Here is a 20,272-nt window from a genome sequence, read left to right on the forward strand (position 1 = left end):
TATAATATAAAGTGTTACATGATAACTGCAGTGAATTTTATATAAAAACGATAGTGCTGAATCCATAGACTTTTAAAGTCTATATTTATGAAGTTATAAGTTTAAAAAAATTAAAATTAAATTTAATAAAATAAAATTTAGTTGTTTATACTTTCAAACAAAAGCCTTTATGGTTAGGTACCATCAGCAACATACACCTATTAGATCTCTGATTAGCAGAAAAGTGTGCAGCGGGGAAACATGAATTGGTGACTGCTTATAATTTGGTTAAGTTACAGACATTATACATATAAAAGGACGTCTGTTCAAAGGCAATGGCTACCTAACGAGATTTAGCCGATGACAACAAAGGCCCGTGGAAGTCCGGTGTTATGTGGAAATTGTTTCATTATCATTTTGACCACACTACACACTATTAGGCACTTGAGTTCAGTTGTCCTAAAGTTGCTCTATGAAGTGTTTTTCGTTACTTTTATATAAGTTTAATGAGGCAAGCAGGAGGTGAGGGGATCAATCGAAGGGCGCTTGAGGCTCACCCAGATATCAAAGTTTTGACATAATCACTGGCTTCCTCCGCTGAAACAAAGTCCTTCTCAACAACCTTGTGTGTGATGCGAAGTCGCACTGGATGAAACAGGCCATACCGAACACCTTCACTGCCACGGAGTTGCTGCCTGACCGTGCTGAATGCAGCATGAGCCCGTGCCACCCTGGCAGTATAGTTGGGGAAGACTGAGATAGTCCGGTCTCCAACTTTAATCTGTCGGCGTTCTCTAGCATGTCGTAAAATGTCAACACAGTCAGAGTGGTAATGAATCCTGCATACAATGGTTCGTGGACAGTCGCCAGGCTTAGATGTGGGTTGGAGGGTCCTGTGGGAACGATCCAAAAGCGGCTCCTTCCTCAGATCAAATGCTTCTTTTAGCAAGGAGGCTACGGCAGCAGTGGTGCACGTGTCAGGGCCCTCCGGTACGCCCACTATCCTAACATTGTTGCGCTGCGTCCTGGACTCCAAGTCTTCACATTTATTTTCCAGCTTGGCTACGTGAGCTGTGAGGCCCTTGATAGTGTTTTTCATCTCAACTATATCATCAGAGCACACAGTGAGTGCGTGCTCCATCTCCCTGACCGTACCTTTTAGCCCAGACATGGTAGCGTCATTGGCAGCTTTATCGATTGCCAGCTGCGTCTTCTCCACTTGCAGGTCGAACTTAATGGTAGACAAAGCATCACCCAGAGTATCCTGAAGTTCTTTTAAAAAAATATTGGCGATATCTTTCCTCAGGGAAGCCAGCAACTCGACCTTGAGAACTTCAATATCAGGATTAGCTTGGCACGAGGGGTGCTTAGAAGGAGCCGATGGCTCACTCGAGGATGTGGTCGCGGTTTGCAAAGTAGGTAGGCCTCAGTTGTGTTTGAATAGTACTGCGGGTTTTAATATTTTTTGCTGCCATTTTACGCAGGCCCATGTAAAACTTCTCAACACAACAGACTAAAAAAGGACTAGAATTATGGCCAAAAGGCGCGAATGAATAACAATTTAATCAAAACAGTATGGAGCTCCCAAACTCGCGCCCTACTCCATCAAAGCTCAACTGGAAGTCCCAGGGATCAACAATATATCTTATAAATTTATACTGGTAGTTGAATCTGTGATTCGATTTGCCAAAACAAGCAAACTAAAAAATTCAACATATTTAGCCTAGTAACAGCAGCTGCCACCTATGACATTTTCTTGTCATTTCTTTTCTTAATACTAATTTTTGTTTACTACTTTTCAATTTGCTCTTTTCAACCATCCATCTTCCTCAGCTTGTCCGATTTAGGGGTCAAGGGGCGGTGGCAGACACCCACTCAAACTATTAATCTTAGATTAATCACAGATTAACCTAACCCCACTAAGTGCATGTCTTTGGACTGTGGGAGGAAGCTGGAGTACCCACAGAGAACCCACGCAACCATGGAGACAACATGCAAACTCCACACAGAAAGGATTTAAACCCAAGATCTTCATTCTGTGAGGCAATAGTGCTTCACACCATGCTACTTGAAGCCAATTTATGTAAATCAGGGATGTCAAACCTATTTTACATCATGCCCCAAATACGGCACAGTTTTATCTTGTGGACCAGACCAGGGAAACTCCTGTTTCTATCACTATACAGACATTTAACTACAGTTGCCTGAGAAGTCTTAATATACAGAAAAGATGCACAATTTTAACTGTAAGTCAGAATAATAAGTTTTTCTACATAATAAATGTAAAAAAAGAAAAAAAAGTTCTGGTAGCTCATTGACTAAACAAATGTTTGAGTAGATATTTCTGCACTGGGTAATGAAACACGGAAACCTTTCGGTCATTTAACTGTTGATCAATTATTTTTCCTTTGTGTAGTATCAATAGCAGTGGGAGATGTCTTTATCAGTAGAAAAAGTCTGGGTGCCAGGGTCAGCGTTATGTTTGACATGCCTGATGTAAATAATAAATATTGTTTTTCATGCCTGAGCATTTAGATTTTCCTGAGTTTAATCTTTAGAAAAGGAAGATGAGTTGCTCCCCCAAACCACTTTTCTGCATGAAAGCTACTTTTGGCTGCAGGTGGTAGTGGGGGGCACCCATAGGGGGTAGTTCCACATGTAGTAATTTGGAAGATTCATTTTATTTATTTATTTGTTTAGGAATCTGAAAATCTTTCACTAGTTGGTGAATGTGTAAACCACTATACTATAGAGCCACTAGCCCACTTAACAGATAATAACCCAATATAAAATCAACAACAAGCTTGCACTTCTCTCACATAGGGGTTCTAATTTTAATTTCCTGTCCACTCTACCCACTACGAAGTGTTTCATAATGTTTTGGTGCCCACACTAGACGGGTGACAAGTATATCACGCTTGTCCCAAATGCTCTGGTCCCAGCAGTACTCTGGAGACAGCAGCTTGCTTGGTTTATGAATCCAAAAGTACTTGTTTAGATGGCTCTCATCATGCCACTGAGCTTCCACATTATTTAGTTTATCCTCTATGATGCCCAGGTAACAGGCATCAACCAAATGCTTTACATTTTGCCACAGTCCTCCAAAGACAGCAGCATGGTAGTAAAAATCTCCAGTTTCCATGAAGGCTTTAGATTTGGGGTTTCTGTCGTAGGTAAACTGGGCTTTTGGTAATTTATAATAGTGGGCATGGAGCAATGCCACAGAATCACCCAGTGTCTCAGACCCAAATCTCCCCTTAAACTCCTGATCCACATCAAAACAGAAGACATAACGAAATTTGTGACGAATCTCTGACTCTATTGTTTCTGATATTGTTCTCATTCGCATCATAGAGATGTCCTGCCACCTGGTGTGCTTTTCCACTTGGACAATGTTTATGTTTCGCCGAGAAACGAGTGTTATGTTTGGTACTTTCTCTGGTGAATCTGTGAACACGTAATACGTCACTGGTAATCCCAACATAAAATGTTGTTCTGCTGAGGTGAGGAAAGTCTTGAGGTAGGCATCCAGGTACCTTAATTAGAAACACAGAGAAAAACAATTGAGGTTTTTTTAACGAGAACGCATAAAACAATTATGCTATCATGTTTTTTTTCTTGCACAAGCTTTAATGTCACGCAAGTAATTTCTTGTAGTCTGAGCCAAAGTGGGATTTCCCCCTTTTAAATAAATTGAACTAAAAGTAGTTAAAATTTCCAAATTCTAAACTTTCAAACCTGATAACAAAAGGAAATGCTCTGTGGCAGAACCAACGCAAAAACAAATACATTATTTTAACAATACAATAATTCATAGAAAAAATAAGTAATATTAGGTAAACACACGTTAAAGCAACAAATACTATCATACAGTGTCATACTGTCATATATATTTCCTCTTATAAAAAACAAAAAGAGATCCTACAGAAGGAAGTACTTTTTTTCCAGCACATTTAAATAAGCAAATATTTCAGTCCTCGTGCATTCATCTTCATAACACAAATTGAAAACACATTGAACAAGCAAAGAACAACAAAACCCAATCTGATCAGATGTCCACATTTCCTACAGTCTTTTGCTCAGGTGCCAGTGGTTAGATAAGAACCTACTCAGCAAGTGACAGCTGTAATTTATTAACAATTCGTAATAAAAGATTAAAAGATTCTTTTATTATTAAAAGTAGTTAATAACTCCTTTAGTACATCAGCAAGAAAAACTTTGATGATGATGGAGACAGCAGCTCGGGCCATAAAACTGTCACGCTGAAGAGGTGCAAGCTCATTCAGCACTTTTAGATTACTATTAATGAGAATGTTTGAATGTACCATGTTTAACAAGATGTTTTGTCAACACACAACCTTCATTTTTCATTCATATTTTAATTCTCCCTGTAGATATTGACTGTTAACCATGTTCAAACCTTTTAATTCAGCAGATTCTTTTGTTATTAATATTTACTTTAAACTTTTTTTTTCAGCTGTCCTCATAGGAAAGCCACTGCAGTAATATGCTTTATAGAATATGATGCTGAACATTAAACAGCATATAAAGTATTTAAAATGAGCTCAGTCTGACACTGATGGGGAACATTTCCTGCAAATTCAGTTTTTACTTTAATACTTTATGCTTTTTAGGTGTTGTTGTAATATTTTGCTGATTATTTTCCTAAAGGAAGGGTTTGAAAAATTTCAGCTAATGGCAAATAATAGTAAATCATTTTTGGTAATATAGTAGATATTTATTCAACTAAAGAGGTAATAATATTTACAATTCTTGAGCTAGAAAGGAGTTCAGAAAGGTGAGGATGACAAGTTGAGTGCAGACTGGCAGCCCGAATGGTATTTTTTCATCTCATTTGCATATCTTATTAATTCAGTAACAAGATAGTGGAGGGAGTTGTTTCTGTCTGTAGATGTATAGGGTGGATGATACATTTGTTTGCTAGGCAAATGTCTAATTCACTGTACAATGGGGCCATAGTGTTTTAAGGAAATACCAGTATCTTTGCATCTATGAATTATGCAAAATTTGTGATATAATCATACATACATACAATGTACTCCAACGGCAAAAACATGAAATTTTTAAAGACTTGACTTGGCCTTTGAATTAATGTTACATTACATGCTATTTTTCATTTACATTTTATGCGTCCCACCTTTTTTGGAATTGAATCGTACAGTTCTCTCTATACTAGTTGTCCATACTAGGTGATTACTGTCATAAACATAAACACAGTCTGCTTGCCACTTTTGTCAGCTAGAAGGCAATACTCTACAATATGCAGGAAAAAGAAACAGCTTCTTTCTCATGTTCTGGAAAAACCAACCTTCCCACAGCAAACACAGTAAGAGCCACAGATGAATTTTTGTCAGCGTGCCTTTGGTCATAAAGAATGGAGTCAAACATCCCCTCCCAGATGATAGGAGCTTTCCAGGATGTGAATGTCTGAACCAATGGTCTGGCCCTGAATGAAATTAAAAAGAAATGTTGACATACAGTCAAGATCCTGGATTTTATACTGCCAAATCTCCACACTTACAAGTGTGAGAGATTTACACTGGGCCTCACCCTAAATGCTTAATACCACTTCCTTGTCATTTTTCTTTCCTTCATTCTACTTTTTTTTCATTTCTATTCTTGTTATTGGTTCTTTTATATACAGTATGTGTTAACTGCTGTGTGCATTCTCTGCTGGGGGAATATGTTACAAATAGGCAGCTTGTTAAGTCGTACCTTACTAAAACCACAGAAAAATCTCACTAAAAGCCCAGCTGTTACACAAAATTTGTGTCACATTATTACTTGAATGTATGTAATGTAATAAACATCAGGTACTATATAACTGTTTTTGTATTTGGTTTGATCTGTTTCACAGTTTATTTTAAACTGCTAGAATTTTAACTACTCGAACACAGACTAGAAAATTGAACAAGGAATTTGTCACCATGAATGCCTGTAAAATGAATTTCATGTTAACCTGGCAACAAACTAAAGGTAATTTCATGTTTCTTGTATTAAATTATGGCACAGCAGCCTGTAATGTTAGATTTATTAAGTTTAAAGTTTCAGAGCTATGCAGTCATCATTTTAATAATAAATGGCATGTTAAGATAAATGAATTAATTTTAACTGAATTTAATTGTGCTAAATCTGCAGCTTTAATAAATTTGCATCACTTGCATTTTACTATTGCTTTTAATGTTTTTTATAGAGTCCAGTACACTAGAGATTACAATAAATAGCACTAACAAAAAACTAAATTATGAATCTTTTTTGCCTTTAGGTATATATATTTTTAAATTCACCATCATTGATTTACTTATTTTGAGATCTTAAACATGGTCTTATAAAAATACTACCACCACCACCACTACAACTACTGATGCAAGGGAAGTTATAATTACCAGCTAGTGAGTCCACTTTCTTACCCGAAATTAAGTGTGTCATCCAAATTAATGTTGCATCTTGCTTCTGGTTTACTAGTCATTGGCAGTTTCGGCATCTCGTTAGCATTTCTTAAAGATCTAAAGTTTTTTGGAAGAGATTTTTTTGGAGACGTTTTATACATTCACCACAACTTCGTTAGATACACTTTGCAAGTCTTAGCTTGTAATAATATGACCTTTGTTCCACACCTTAAATATAAGGAAGTAAAACCAACCATAACCAACAGCAGACAGCAGAAGATTGCAGAATATTTTGCCCTGTTTATTAAAAAACATGGTAATGCAAACAATGTATTCCTTAACCTGTGTATTAAAAAGGCATCTTTTCATTCATCTTTAAACTACAATGACAGCAACAAAAAGGTCTCCTCAAGCACCAACACTCCTACCTCGTAGTTGGAAAAAACAGCTGTCTCATTTTTCTACTAAATAATTTGTTGGTACTGGTTGGTAGACAAAATCACACCTTAAAGAAAAGAAAGAATCTTAATTAAACAGAGTGCTTCCCTTTGGTTCAAATAAGAGATTATCTTGTTATAGCAAGAAATTGCAACCAAAGTTCGAAAGTTGGAATTAGGTAACATATAAAAAAAGAGAGAGAAAAGAAATTAATTTGCTAATAAGCCCATAGGTTTAACACTGAAAAATGACTTGTGGAACAGAAAGTAATCCCTAAAATGTGGGCACAGAGACTCGCATAATGTGCATATTTATAAAGCACTTTTCCTGAATAAACATTTTGTGGAAATACAAAATTGTCCTTTTTCATCATGCAGTAAAATACAAAAAAATATACATTACCTTTGTGGATAAAAAAAAATTCACAGATTAACTGGATTAAATCTCTGAGGGAAATGTTGCATTGTGTCGTGTGAAGTAATACACCCAGGCAATAAATTAACACTGCCACAGAAATCTACCCCCATGTGACCAGAAATGTTAGGGGTGGAGACAAAGTAGAGGATGACGCGGGCACTGCTGTTACACCTTTGGTATGGTCCACACAGGCAAACAGCACTGTACAAAAGCCTTGACGCACCTCTTATTTCTTTAGATTTTGCTGCCAAGCAGCCAGACCTTCTTGTAGTTTTGTTTTTAAATGGTCCTTTAAGCAAAGGTTCTTCTGGCTTTCTTTAAAATTTGCAGCTTTTTCATTTCTTTTCAGTTCAATTCTTGTGCCTGGGCATTTGCGCTGGGGACCTTAACATAGGAAAGTAAATAAGCAAAAAATGATAATGCGTGCCAAAATACATAAGAACTAAACTGAAACTCAAAATCACAACAGGTGGTTAATCATTTGAAATTTTTGGTTCAAATTGTCCTCAATATGTAAGGAGGAGAGCTACAACACTGATTCTCTACAACCATCTGATAAACATGGTGGTATTGGGGTGTTATGATACTTTAATTAACAAAATTTACAGATAACGATGAGCAGTAGCTAACCTTTTAATACACAATAGTATGCTTGGGAGAGATAAGCCATCACGGGGCACCCAGCAATCTCTCTTCCACGGCTCTACAGTCAGATAAAGCATTCCACAACTGTTTTTTTACACCTTTGATCTTCTCCAAGTAAAGAGTTTACAATCCCTTATCACCTCTTACATGGTCATCTACAGATTGCTCTTTGTCTCGTCCCCCATCCTCAAAGACAACAAAAAGACTTCACAACTTCCCGATGGTTAGGGACAAATTCAGTTGTAATGCAGGATGCTGTAAACAGACCAGACTTCTGACCAAACTGTTTTGTTTTGCTTAATACGCCTTATAATCTGCTGCGCCTTAGGTATGAAAACAGACCCGTTCATCGGCAAAGCGCCTTATAATCCGGTGCGCCTTATGGTCCGAAAAATACGGTAACACTCATGCTGGTCCACTGTGTCCATTTCACACTTTGCTTCTCCAAAATGTGAAATGGAAATAAACTAAAATCTCTCACTGTTGTTCCTGCATCCTGCTGCAACTTACTGCAACTGCTGCATGTGTGTCCTTTTCACGCTATGGAGAGGTACTGTGGTGTCTATTACAAGTTTTACCGTGATACCAGTTTGTATAGTGGTTTTTGCAATTTGCAAATTGATGAGTATTCATCTCATAAATCATGACACCCACATAAGCTCCCTTTATGATATATTTCTTATATTTCGTACACTTTGTTATATATTGTATTATTTAATTTTGCTCAGTCTGTTACTGTTCTTATTGTCTTGGAGCAACTGTAACAACATAATTTCATTAGGTATTAATAAACCATTCTGATTTTGAAGCCTGTTAAAATGGGGAACATAATATGTCCAACCTTCCCACAGCAAACACAGAAAGATGGCTTTTGACTGAAAAGATTGGGGGCAAACATCCCCTCCCAGATGACGGAAGCTTTCCAAGATATGGATATCGGTCTTAATCAACATATTAAAGCACGGTTTCTGCTTATCAGCTGCAACTGTAGATGTAGCTTATCAAGCGCTTTCCTCACCAGTTGTTTGCACTCCCCCGCTCTATGCTTCAAATATTTAGTTACTCCTTTGCCTCCAAGAATGGGAATGGGCCTTATAATAAATGTAGCCTTTTATTTTGTTTGCCGAAGTACATGGGCCTTATCAAAACACGGTTTCTACTTCATTAACTGCAGGTTATAGGCGTAGCAATAGTTTATCAAACTCTTGTCTCACCAGCTGAAACTTCCAGCCCTGCCCTGCTCTCTCTCTCAGTTATTTAGTTACTTCTTGCCCTCCTTTAATGGTGTTGGAGCTTGTAATAAATGTAGCCTTTTTGTAGGTTTGGAGGTATAACTGAAAATACCTCCAAAATACCCAGACAAGCCTCCTGTAGCCCTTTATTGATACATGCAAACATACATGGAAATCCAGTTAATAAGGCAAAAAAAAAAAAAAGTACAATTGTAATAAACTTAAAAGTCAATATATTGCGTGTCCACCTTTATTTTTGAACACAGACACACTTGGAACTTAGACAGTTTTCGTGTAATTTCATGTTTGTAGTTTTCAGGAATAGTTCTCCAGGTTTCTTGACGGACAATCAAGACTCCTCTTTGGATGTTGGCTGCCTTTTATTAAGTTCTCTGTGAGGATGCATCATGCTCCATCGACAATTTCAAAGTAAAGTCTGTGGAAAGGTCAGTCCATGACTGATAATGCTACGCCATGTGCTGTTCCACCCATCGGCGTAACTTTGTGCTGAACATTTGGGGGGGGGGCAAGATCCCTGTCTAAATAAACAAATAAATGTGGCTAAATTCCCAGATGATTAGACATTCAACTATTTTGCTGGTAATAACTGAAATGAGTAAAGAAAATTCACAGACTATTTATGCAAGACAATTCATAATTTTATTTGGGGGGTTATATTGGTTGGGTCTGATTTTTGGGGGTCATAATCCTCCTAACCCCCTTGGGAATTACGCCCCTGGTTCCATCTAAGAATGCATTTATGCTAGCTAATCACATTGTTTCCATTTGGTATTACATGGTGGATCAAAATCACATGGAATCTTTTTGCATTCCTAATTCCCCATCACCACCACTATTTTACAGATGACTGTAATCTTTTGCTGGATTTTTTTTCCTATTTCTTAAGAACATGACTTTTAGCTATAGGATAACATTACTTAATCTGTTTATGGTGTGTCACTGCCTTGAGTGGCCTCTTACCCATTAGGCTAAAGGTGCGTTAGTGCTAACTTTTCTCAGAAAGTTATTTCTGGTCACTCTACCCACTACGAAGTGTGTCATAATGTTTTGGTGCCCACACTAGGCGGGTGACAAGTATATCCTGCTTGCCCCAAATGCTCTGGTCCCAGCAGTACTCTGGAGAGAGCAGCTTGCTTGGTTTATGAATCCAAAAGTACTTGTTTAGATGGCTCTCATCGTGCCACAGAGCTTCCACATTATTTAGTTTATCCTCTATGATCCCCAGATAACAGGCATCTACCAGATCCTTTACATTTTGCCACAGTCCTCCAAAGATAGCAGCATGGTAGTAGAAATCTCCAGTTTCCATGAAGGCTTTAGATTTGGGATTTCTGTCATAAGTAAACTGGGCCTGTGGTAATTTATAAAAGTGGGCATGGAGCAAAGCCACAGAATCACCCAGTGCTTCGGACCCAAATCTCCCCTTAAACTCCTGATCCACATCAAAACAGAAGACATAACAAAATCTGTGACGGATCTCTGACTCTATAGCTTCTGATATTGTCCTCATTCGCATCATAGAGATGTCCTGCCACCTCGTGTGCTTTTCCACTGGGATAACTTTTATGTTTCTGTGAGACCCAAGTGTGATGTTTGGTACTTTCTCTGGTGAATCTGTGAACACATAATACGTCACTGGTAACCCCACCATAAAATGTTGTTCTGCTGAGGTTAGGAAAGTCTTGAGGTAGGCATCCAGGTACCTTAATTAGGGAAACAGGGGAAAAAATTAAGATGTTATTAACAAGTTGCCACAAAATAATACATTAATTACCCAAAACTGATGAACAATAAGTAGTTTGTTGAGCTAAAGTTCAATTGCACCTGCCGGGAGGGGTAATAACAGTCTGATGCTCTCCTCAAATGTAGGCCTTGGTAGTCTGATCCCTAGTTGCTGAAAGTGATTCTTCAGATGTCATCAATTGTGAATGAATTGTAGAATTTCTGCTTTAATTCAAGTTCTTTTTAACAAAACAATTGAATTCACGCTTTAGGAATCACTGCCATTTTGACTAATAGCCCCCCTGTTTTCCGAGGCTCAAAGGTAACAGGGCAAACTAACAAAATTTTAAATATGCAGATTGTTTTTAATAATTGGATGAGAATTCTTTGCAGTTTGTAACTTCTGTAACCCTTTGTTTAAGACACAGTCGGCAAAATGTATAATTTCAAGACTTTTGGGTCTGGTATCCCAGAGTTTCTTGCAGAGGCCTATTTTGTTCAGTGCATGGACAATGTGCAGAATGTGTTATGGTCCTGGGTCAGTTTGTCCAGTGTTTGAGATTTTTGTCTTTCTAGTGTTATTTATTTAAGTATTACATTCTTGGTTCTCTTTATATTGTTTCATATAGATTGAGTTGTGTTCTCAGTTCCTACTTACTTCAGTTTAATTCCTCCCCCAGTGCTCGCTCCTCTTGTTTTAAGTCTCCTGGTTTAATTATGTTCATGTATTTGTTTCCCTGTTCAGTTATCACATTCCTGCTTTATTTTTGTTAGCTCCGTGCTGCCAGAGGGTCCTGGAGTCCTATGCCCTCATTTCCGTCAACGGCAGCTTAAATCCCCTCCCCCCTTGCACCTGCAAATTATTGATCGTCTGGAGGTTGTGAATTTAAGCACTCACTGTGGTTTTGATTCTCTGCTAGATCATTACTAACACTGCAGTGGTAAGTTAGCTCTTTTTTGTCATTTGTTTGCTGTGCTACAGCTGTTTTACTGGAAAACAATAATTCACCCAAAAGACTTGCCTAACTTTATGGACATTCCATCTCTTAACTGGCTTAATTCTTTCATACCACCACCGCTGTGGTATTTGCCGCTGCTATTTGGGTTTGGGAAGGTGAAATCATGACACATACAGTGATAGGTGAGAGTAACTGTGACCTTTGAGTAAGTTTGAGTGAAAGTTTTTTAAATGAAGAAGAGATATCACGCTCTTGGTCATGGTCATGTCCTAGGCACTGACTCATGCACAGTTGTACCTACACCTCCTGTCCATCCCTAGCTTAGTTACTGTCAGAAATATTAAAAGAAAACAAAAACAAAAACACTGCTTCTTGATAGATAGATGAACTAACCTTCCCACAGCAAACACTGTGAGGGCCACAGATGACTTTTCTTCAGTGTGCCTTTGATCGTAAAGATTGGGGTCGAACATCCCATCCCATATGATAGGAGCTTTCCAAGATGTGGATGTCTGAACTGATGTTCTGACCCTGAATGAAATCCACAATAAATGTTAGCATACATTTCAGCTAATTTCTTTCACAAACTTACAACTTGTATGAATGAATCTCAGACATTAAAATATGAAAATTTAACTTGGAGTTATCTCCGTGCTGTGTAGATGTTTTTCATATGTCAAATGTTTTTTGGTCAACCAGTGAAATAGCAGACTTAATTGGCTTTAATTTGAGGGTCTAAACAAAAGGAATTGCAAGCATTTTTATACACAATCTCCTATCCCTATGCATTCAAGTGTAGTTAGGGGGTTTCTTCTCATAACAATGTTCATTATTAATACTATGTCAATCTCCAAAAGTTGAATCTGTTCATCTGGACATAGCGTTTTGTGGGAGAAACGTTTCGTCACTCATCCAAGTGACTTCTTCAGTCTCAGCTGACTGCAGGTTTCCCCAAACCTTATAAACAGTACATTTGCATAATGACTGAAACCAGCCCACTGAAGGAACAAATACTAACAACAATACTAATAACAAATACAAAATACTATGTCAAGAATTCCTTGTAGGTAATAGTAGTGTGAACCTCTGGGCATATAAAAGCTCAAACATTTAGTTATTTTTGGTACTTCAGCTTGTCTTCACTGTGACTTTCTTCAGTTGTTGTTCTTGTAACCCTTTAGTTTTATCCCTACTTAGTGAAATATGTGCTTGATCAGGGACACCATGTGATAGGCTGGATTACTTTTTTCTTCTTAACATTGTGGTTGAGCTTAGCTTCATCTGTCTAATGACTGCTTTTTGCGAACTCTTCAAGAAACTGGAATATATATATATATATATATATATATATATATATATATATATATATATATATATATATATATATTGAGAAGAGGTATTTTACTGTTATTTTACTGTTATTTTTTTCATTGCATCAGAATCATATAACAAGCATTGCATTAAAGCATTTATTGAAGCTATTGACATTACACTAAAGTTTGTATTACAGTGATTGTTATAACCTCATGTTAATCTTCTATTTACAGGTGTCAGAATATAATCTTTCATTGCAGGTGTAACCGTGATCATCTTTACACATATTGCAATTTGGTGCTTATTATAGAGTTGTGCTCAAGTTAATAAGGGTTAAAAGCTACAGTCAGCGGGATGTCTGGCTGATCTATTGAGTGAAGTGACTTAGAGCAGTGGTCCCCAACCCCCGGGCCTCGGACCGGTACCGGTCCGTGAGTCGTTTGGTACCGGGCCACGAGAGTTGAGGCTCAGGTGTGAAATGTGTGGTTTTCAGGGTTTTTATCGGTTTTCAGCGTTATTTTGTTATCATTTTTATCGTTAACTCGGTTGTCCTGGGTCTTTTCACGTGTGTTATGAATAAATCTTCTTTTTTTTGGTACCGGCACTAGTTTTATTTTGTTGTATTTATCCGCGACACCTTATTGCCGGTCCGTGAAAATATTGTCAGACATAAACCAGTCCATGGCGCAAAAAAGGTTGGGGACCGCTGACTTAGAGCATCGAAGGCCGCACACGCTTACAAAACACTTATATCATGTTATTCTTTATGATCTTTTATTCAGTTATATCTTTTGTTAAGTTCTAAGTAGTGGCAGTTGATTAAACAACATTTATTCAATATTACATACCTGATTCAGATTATTACACACGAGCTGAGAGGTAAAATAGGGTGCATTTGAGGTTAGGATACAGACACACACACACACACAGTTAGTGGCTTCATGTTTAGGTGAGAGATCAAATAACAATCTGCAAAACCTTGTAGCTGCAATGTTGTGTCTCCATAAGGGACAGTTGGCTCCAGGAGATAAGTGGGAGTCAGTGCCTGCCCTGGAGACGGAGAGAATGTTCCTTTTTGGTGTCAAAAGTTGTCAACACTTATTGTATTGTACCTGCTTTACGCATGAGGGGGCGTTCTAATACCCTGATTTCATAAAACTATTGTTGTGTGGTTTTTGGGGAGAGATCTTATGCTGTCTGCGTACAGTGTTCATCTCCCACACGTGGGTTCATTAAAATCATCATTTGACTCAACCCGGCTGGACCAGTGTTGTTATTTTGGTTTTCCTCTTGTATCCATCTCCAATACTTTTGAACTTGTAACATTTTGGGGGCTCGTCCTGTGGTATTGGGGTGGAAGTTGGAGGCTTGGACGGTCCAAGGTAGTCGAACGGACAGGCACAAGCCAGTGGTCTGAAGTGAGTGGGCACGCCGGCATATCTAAAGGTAAGGCACTACCTGTTGAATCATTTCCAAAGTGTGCCAAATTGGACTGTAAAAAAAAATTAAAAGTCTACTCACTGAAATTACTGGTGAGGGTCTGTTTTGATTTTGGTGAAAATCTCATGAGAATTGAAGTTGAAGTAATGATAATGGAAGTTTTTAAGTGGATTTGAGTCCCAAAGTACTGAGTAAAGAGAAAAAGGAAAAGGAAAACAGTGAATGTGAGTTCGAGGCTCACGTAGGAAATAGGGAATTGGTCATTTTGTGGGTTAGAGTCCCCATTGGTCATAAGGTTGGACCTGCGTCAGTCATAAACTCTTTCTGGGGTGTTGACTGTTGTTTCAAAGTATTATAAATTTTTTTGAACGGCAGTTGGACTGCTAAGAAGCGCATAGCCCCTGAATTTACGTTCCCTCCTTGCCGTGGACGCACGACATTGACCTATCGGCGAATAGGGTTAGGCTTAACTGTGGGGTACAGGGCATCCCGGAATAAGCTAGGAGTTAGAGTCTCCTTACCGTTTGGAACGGTAGTCTGCGCTTTTTTGGCCAGCAGAAACCGGGTTTCGGGCGTATAACCTTAACTTAAAACTTCGGAGAAAGCCTTGACTGTGGAAGGCCAAAATAGAGCTTCAGGCAAAGTTTGGGTTGGTTGACGCTTTTAAATTCAGTTAGGGCATTAGAAATTGGGCCACCCTCCGGGACGGATACTGGTTTAAATTGATCGCAAAAAACTCAGGGAGTTTATCGGTTGGACCGTTAATTTAAATTTGTCGAAATTGTGTAGGCGCTAAGCTGTCAGGCCTGAGAGTGATTGTAAATATAAGACGTCTTTGTAATATAAAATAAGAGAGTTTGGTGTGAAAGGAGGCTGTGTGTGTCGACAGCGTGCTGCAGCGCTGCGAGCTATTTTTAGACGGTGTGTGAACATGCAAATGAGGTGGCTGCTGTGAAGCGCACAGAGGACTTTCACTTTCTGTTTAGGGTGTTATTGAGTTTTATAATTATGATTTGCAAATATTGTTAAAGGCCTGTAAATAAGTTTTGATTTATTGCTGTGAATAAATGATCGATGACTGCGGTTGGCATATTTCTCTTGTGATGCAAAGCTGGATGTTTTAGAGTTTGAAAATGCTTTTGATTCAAGCAGTGTATACGTGATGCTATAAGAGTTTGAGTTTCTTTTTCTTTCAGCTTGAGAACACATAGATAGATATTTTTGATAAATCCAGTTACCTTTTGATTTTAGTATAATGTATGGTGTATTTAAGTATGAGTCACTGTAGTTTATACTGAGGTTATATGAGTCTTTACAATTTGGATTAACTGCTGCGAGTAGTTAATGTGAAATTGATTTGTATTTACAGACAGACCTTAAAGAAAAATTTTATTTTATTTGAAATTGATAAAATCCAAGTCAGATACAGTTACATAGAAACCCAGCGATGCTTTTGTTTGCGTCTTGTCACATTGAAATTTCACATCTGGAGGGGCTTCTGGAGGTGAACTGTGTTTGTTACGGAGAGACAGAGGACAGGGAGACACCTTATGAGGTGGACGATTTAGATGCCTTTAGATGCCTTTTGTTAGGATGCCTGGGTCGTTGACCCAGAGGTTTTGAGTTCATTATATTATTTATCATTTCTAGTCTTCGGTTTCTTTGTTAGAGTTCTGTCTTTTGGTTTATGTCTCTGTGTTATCCTTAGTTGCTGTCTCCCCTGTCGGCTATATCCCCGTGTCCAGCCAGTGTCTATGTCTGCCCTACGTCTCTGTTCCCTCTGTTGCAGTGCGTGCGTGGGAGTCTGTCTTTAGTTCAGTCTGTGTCATGTTTCCTGTTTTACTTTGGAGGTGTGTGTCTTATGTTAATGTGTTTGGTTTTGCTTCCCCTGTTTCGTTAGGCCTGATTTGCCCCAGCTGTGTTTCCCTCCTGTTGCCCATTCCCTGATTGCTCCCTCTATGTATTTAAGCCCTGTGTTTCAGTTTGTCATTGTCGCGAGCTACCGTTTATTTTGCTGTGTGTTTTGTCTGCTTGCCTGTGTTTATGTTTAAAGTCTCAGTTCTGGTATCTTTTTAGTTCAGCATTAAAGCTGTTTTTTTGAGTTTACTTTGTGCCTCCGAGTGTCTGCACTTTTGGGTCCACGATTCCTGTCTGCACACAGCCTACACCTAACACCTTTGTGTACCGTTGTTTTCTTTTATTTCAGGGTTTGATTGAGCTAGCCGTGAATAAGGACGACCCCGCTTGGGAACCCTCAGAGGCGGCTGAGCTTCTTTTCTCTGTGGTAGAGGCTGTAGAAAACGGGACCGAATTTGATATATTTTCATAAACAGTAGTGGAGTTATTTGTTGAGACGCTCTGAAGTAATAAGTGATTTAAAAAGAGATAATTGTGTGTTTGAAATCATGTGGTTGACATTGTCTGTTCGTGACTGTGTGCTTGAGATGGTTAACGGTGTTTGAAATAAAGGAGACTGAGCGGAGTGTTGTTGTCCAGTGTTGAGACATAACGAGTGAAACTGTGAATTGTTTAGGAGTTTGGGTTTGACCGGTCTATCGCTCTCTCAGCGCACGGTGTGTATCTATCATGGTGTGATCTAGTGTAATAGCACCTTGAGGCAACTTTTGTGGCGATTTGGTGCTGTGTGAATGAATTGAGTTGAATTGACTTATGTGGCTGTAACGTGCACAGAGGACAACATAAAGTGCAAGTGGTTTTATGAAATTATATGGGAGAACGGAGGGCTGTGATTGAATGTGAACATTGGTAAACGCACGGTGAGTTTCTGACGTGCTGGGTTAACTGTGTGTGTGTCACTGAGCAGGTGAGGAGGAGAAAGAGACTGCTGGAGTCAGAGACTAATTCTGAAACGGAAAGGGAGTCGTAGCGGGGTGACCCAGGAGGAGGAGTCGAGGAACGTCACCTTGTGTTTGTGTTTCAGGAAATGGCTGACAGCTCGAGTGTGACATCTAGTGGGTCTAGGGGCTATAAGCCTCTGAAGGAGCAGCTTGAACAGCTCAAGAGAGCCATTCGCTTGGCTTCCCCTGGAGCATCACAATTAGCTGAGAAGGAGTGTAAAACTATGGATGCTGAGGTAAGTAAACTCATTGCTTCCCAACAGAAAGGGTTGGAGGATAAAATAGCCCTAAACATTGTGCTCAAAACAGAAGGAGAGAGATGTGAACAGAAACTGAAACAACTGGAAAAGGAGGCAGAGGGACGTTCAGTCAACTGGAAAGCCAAGAGAGAAATTAAGGATCTAAAGGAAAGGCATGCAAAGTGCTGTAAGTGGCTGTTCTTGTGTAATGGAGCATCTTCTTGGATGAAGGAGGAGGTGGAGATGACTCCACCAGAGAAGGAGGATGATATGGGAAAAGCAGGAGACATGGGGAGTACGATGTAGTCTTTGAAACAGCTGAAGGAGGAAAATAAGAAGCTAGAGGACCAAATGAAGGATTTGACTCCAAAGCCAGAAGAAGCTAACAGATATCACACACCAAAACTATATCCTTGGGCCGCATTATCGCCTAGCGCACCACCACCACCATATGTCATGCCTGTGATGACCCTTGGAGGGGGACAAGTTCATGGCCCAGAGGGACAAAATGGCAGGCATAAATCTGAGAACAAGACGTGTGAAGAAAGAACAAGGACTGAGACGACCCATGTTCAAGAGCTCAAAGGGAAAGGGAAAGTTGAGGCCGAGTAAGAAAGTGATTTTTGAACCAGAAGCTGCTGACCCTGGTTTTAATCTGCCTTTAATAGCAGGCTCAAGAAACGAACCAGTCTATCGTGCATACAAAGTAAGAGATTTGGAAGCATTGGTTAAACAACTTCCACCAATAACTGAGGGTGGAGAGAGCTGAAGTGATAGCCCTAACTCGAGCTCTGAGGTTAGCTAAGAACATGAGAGTGAACATCTACACTGACTCAGCGTATGCATTTGGAGCAGCTCATGTGGAGCTGGCTCAGTGGAAAAGAGCAGGGTTCAGAACAGCAACCAATGCACCTATTTGCCACAAGAAGGAAATGGAGGAACTGGAGAAGGCCCTGGATGATCCAGACGAGGTGAGTATCATAAAATGCAAAGGGCACTCACAAGGAACCAGCATGGTGGCGAAAGGAAACCAGAAAGCAGATGAAGCCGCAAAGGAAGCAGCAGGCTACAAAGGACAGAGACAAATGATACAGGTAACAGCAGAAGAGGAAGTGACCACTAACATGACTGAGGAAGTCAAACAGGCTCAGGAGGAGGCATCCCCAGAGGAAAAGGGGGTGTGGCAAAACAAAGGAGCCTGGCAGGATGGAGGCTTGTGGCGGGGGCCAGACGGGCGTCCCGTGTTAACAGCCAAAATGGCGAAACAGAAGGTGAGTGAGGCCCACGGGTGTAACACAGATGGAGAGGAATTTGTGTCATTGGTGGCATCCTGAGTTGAGAGAAATGATAAGGGAAAAGGCCAGAATGTGTTTAATCTGCGGGGCACACAATCCCAAGCCAGCGGTCAAACGAGAATCAGGTAAGTTCCGGATGCCTGAGAGGCCGGGAGAGGAGATTGTCATTGACTTCACTGACATGATTGATCCAGGGCCTGGCGGAGTGAGGTATTTGTTGGTGTGTGTAGATGGTCTGACCGGCTGGCCAGAGGCATGGGCTACAAAAAAGGAGGATGCTAAGAGTGTGATTAAGTGTTTAATCAATCATTATATTCCTCGACATGGGTTTCCCAAGAGAATTAGATCAGATAATGGAACCCACTTCAAAAATCAAGATTTGGCAGAAGTGGAGAAAATGTTGGGAGTTCAGCACAAATTTGGGACAGTGTATCATCCTCAATCTCAAGGGAAAGTAGAAAGAATGAATCTAAATTTGAAAAACAAATTAGCTAAAATCTGTGCACAAACGGGGCTAAATTGGGTTGCAGCCCTGCCAATTGCTTTGATGACCATAAGATGTTCTGATAATCAATCCACAGGTTTTACGCCCTACGAGCTGCTAACTGGGAGACAGTTTCCGGCACCTTGGATGGTGGTCTCGGTGGAGCAGGCCACAAGAGGGAACAGGTCTCACGCAGACTATTGGTAACGAATTAAAAGCGCTTGTGTCCAGTTTCACAAAACAGGTGACTTGTGAAAGGCCCACAGGGGAAGGAGAGGTCCCAGACGCAAAGACGGTGTGGCTGAAAGTCATTAAACGCAAGTGGAGGGAACCCTGCTGGACTGGTCCATATGAGGTAACCGCCCGGACAGCTACAGCGGTCCAACTGAAAGGGAAAGGTGACACCTGGTACCACTGGACGCAGTGCGCAGCTGCACACGAGAGCTTGGTGGGGGAAAATCAATCTCCACCCAACACAGGAGAAAATCAGAGGCAGAATAAATCCTCTCACCTGTGCAACGGGCCGACCGGTAGTCTACCCGGAAGGCCGAAGAAAGAAGAGCAGCCTAAGAGCAGCCAGCGAAAAGGAGCGGTAACAAATTGAGCATCTGAGGAAAAAGGCTTTAACAAAAGAGATTTGAACTTTTATGCTAAAACACAAAATTTATATGACACAATGCCATCACAACAACCAGAAACCCGTGATGAGAGAAAAGCTATTAAGATGTTACTTAGTATCATGTTTGATGTCGGTTATGATATTAATCACAGCTATATGTTTTTTGCTTTATTTGTTGCAGACCGGCCCACGCAAACTGT

General features: G+C 39.7%; 2 protein-coding genes across 4 annotated transcripts; both read right to left on the minus strand.

The window, feature by feature from the left end:
- Nucleotides 1–1,649: 1,649 nt before the first annotated feature.
- LOC120443130 (N-acetyllactosaminide alpha-1,3-galactosyltransferase-like) lies at nucleotides 1,650–7,532 on the minus strand. Of its 3 annotated transcripts, XM_039621280.1 has the most exons (6): nucleotides 7,230–7,532; nucleotides 6,818–6,894; nucleotides 6,618–6,686; nucleotides 6,411–6,506; nucleotides 5,309–5,446; nucleotides 1,650–3,515 (listed from the first exon to the last, which is right to left on the minus strand). In XM_039621280.1, the coding sequence occupies exons 2-6, from the start codon at nucleotides 6,844–6,846 to the stop codon at nucleotides 2,831–2,833; spliced, it is 1,017 nt and encodes a 338-aa protein (XP_039477214.1). In that variant the 5' UTR covers nucleotides 6,847–6,894; nucleotides 7,230–7,532; the 3' UTR covers nucleotides 1,650–2,830. The 3 variants fall into 3 exon arrangements, with proteins under 3 accessions (XP_039477214.1, XP_039477542.1, XP_039477898.1); XM_039621608.1 differs by lacking the exon at nucleotides 6,618–6,686; XM_039621964.1 differs by lacking the exon at nucleotides 7,230–7,532 and having other exon boundaries at nucleotides 6,644–6,686; nucleotides 6,818–6,840.
- A 2,427-nt stretch (nucleotides 7,533–9,959) lies between these two features.
- LOC116323213 (N-acetyllactosaminide alpha-1,3-galactosyltransferase-like) lies at nucleotides 9,960–15,065 on the minus strand. The gene is made up of 3 exons (XM_031743488.2): nucleotides 14,989–15,065; nucleotides 12,217–12,354; nucleotides 9,960–10,845 (listed from the first exon to the last, which is right to left on the minus strand). Exons 1-3 carry the CDS (start codon nucleotides 15,063–15,065, stop codon nucleotides 10,161–10,163), a joined length of 900 nt encoding a protein of 299 aa, XP_031599348.2. The 3' UTR covers nucleotides 9,960–10,160.
- Nucleotides 15,066–20,272: the final 5,207 nt, after the last annotated feature.

Source organism: Oreochromis aureus, linkage group 1, assembly GCF_013358895.1.
Source record: "Oreochromis aureus strain Israel breed Guangdong linkage group 1, ZZ_aureus, whole genome shotgun sequence".
Taxonomy (NCBI): Eukaryota; Metazoa; Chordata; class Actinopteri; order Cichliformes; family Cichlidae; genus Oreochromis; species Oreochromis aureus.

Bases quoted from the DNA above. Each gene is read 5' to 3' on its own strand.
- LOC120443130 (XM_039621280.1), bottom strand. From the start codon at position 6,846: ATGAGACAGCTGTTTTTTCCAACTACGAG. The intron at 6,687-6,817 runs GTAGGAGTGTTG...TTTAATAAACAG, and splicing joins CTGTTTTTTCCAACTACGAG to GGCAAAATATTCTGCAATCT. The intron at 5,447-6,410 runs GTAAGAAAGTGG...AATTTCATTCAG, and splicing joins GATGACACACTTAATTTCGG to GGCCAGACCATTGGTTCAGA.
- LOC116323213 (XM_031743488.2), bottom strand. From the start codon at position 15,065: ATGCCCTGTACCCCACAGTTAAGCCTAACCCTATTCGCCGATAGGTCA. The intron at 12,355-14,988 runs GTAAATTCAGGG...GATTTCATTCAG, and splicing joins GTCCACGGCAAGGAGGGAAC to GGTCAGAACATCAGTTCAGA. The intron at 10,846-12,216 runs GTTAGTTCATCT...TCCCTAATTAAG, and splicing joins ACAGTGTTTGCTGTGGGAAG to GTACCTGGATGCCTACCTCA.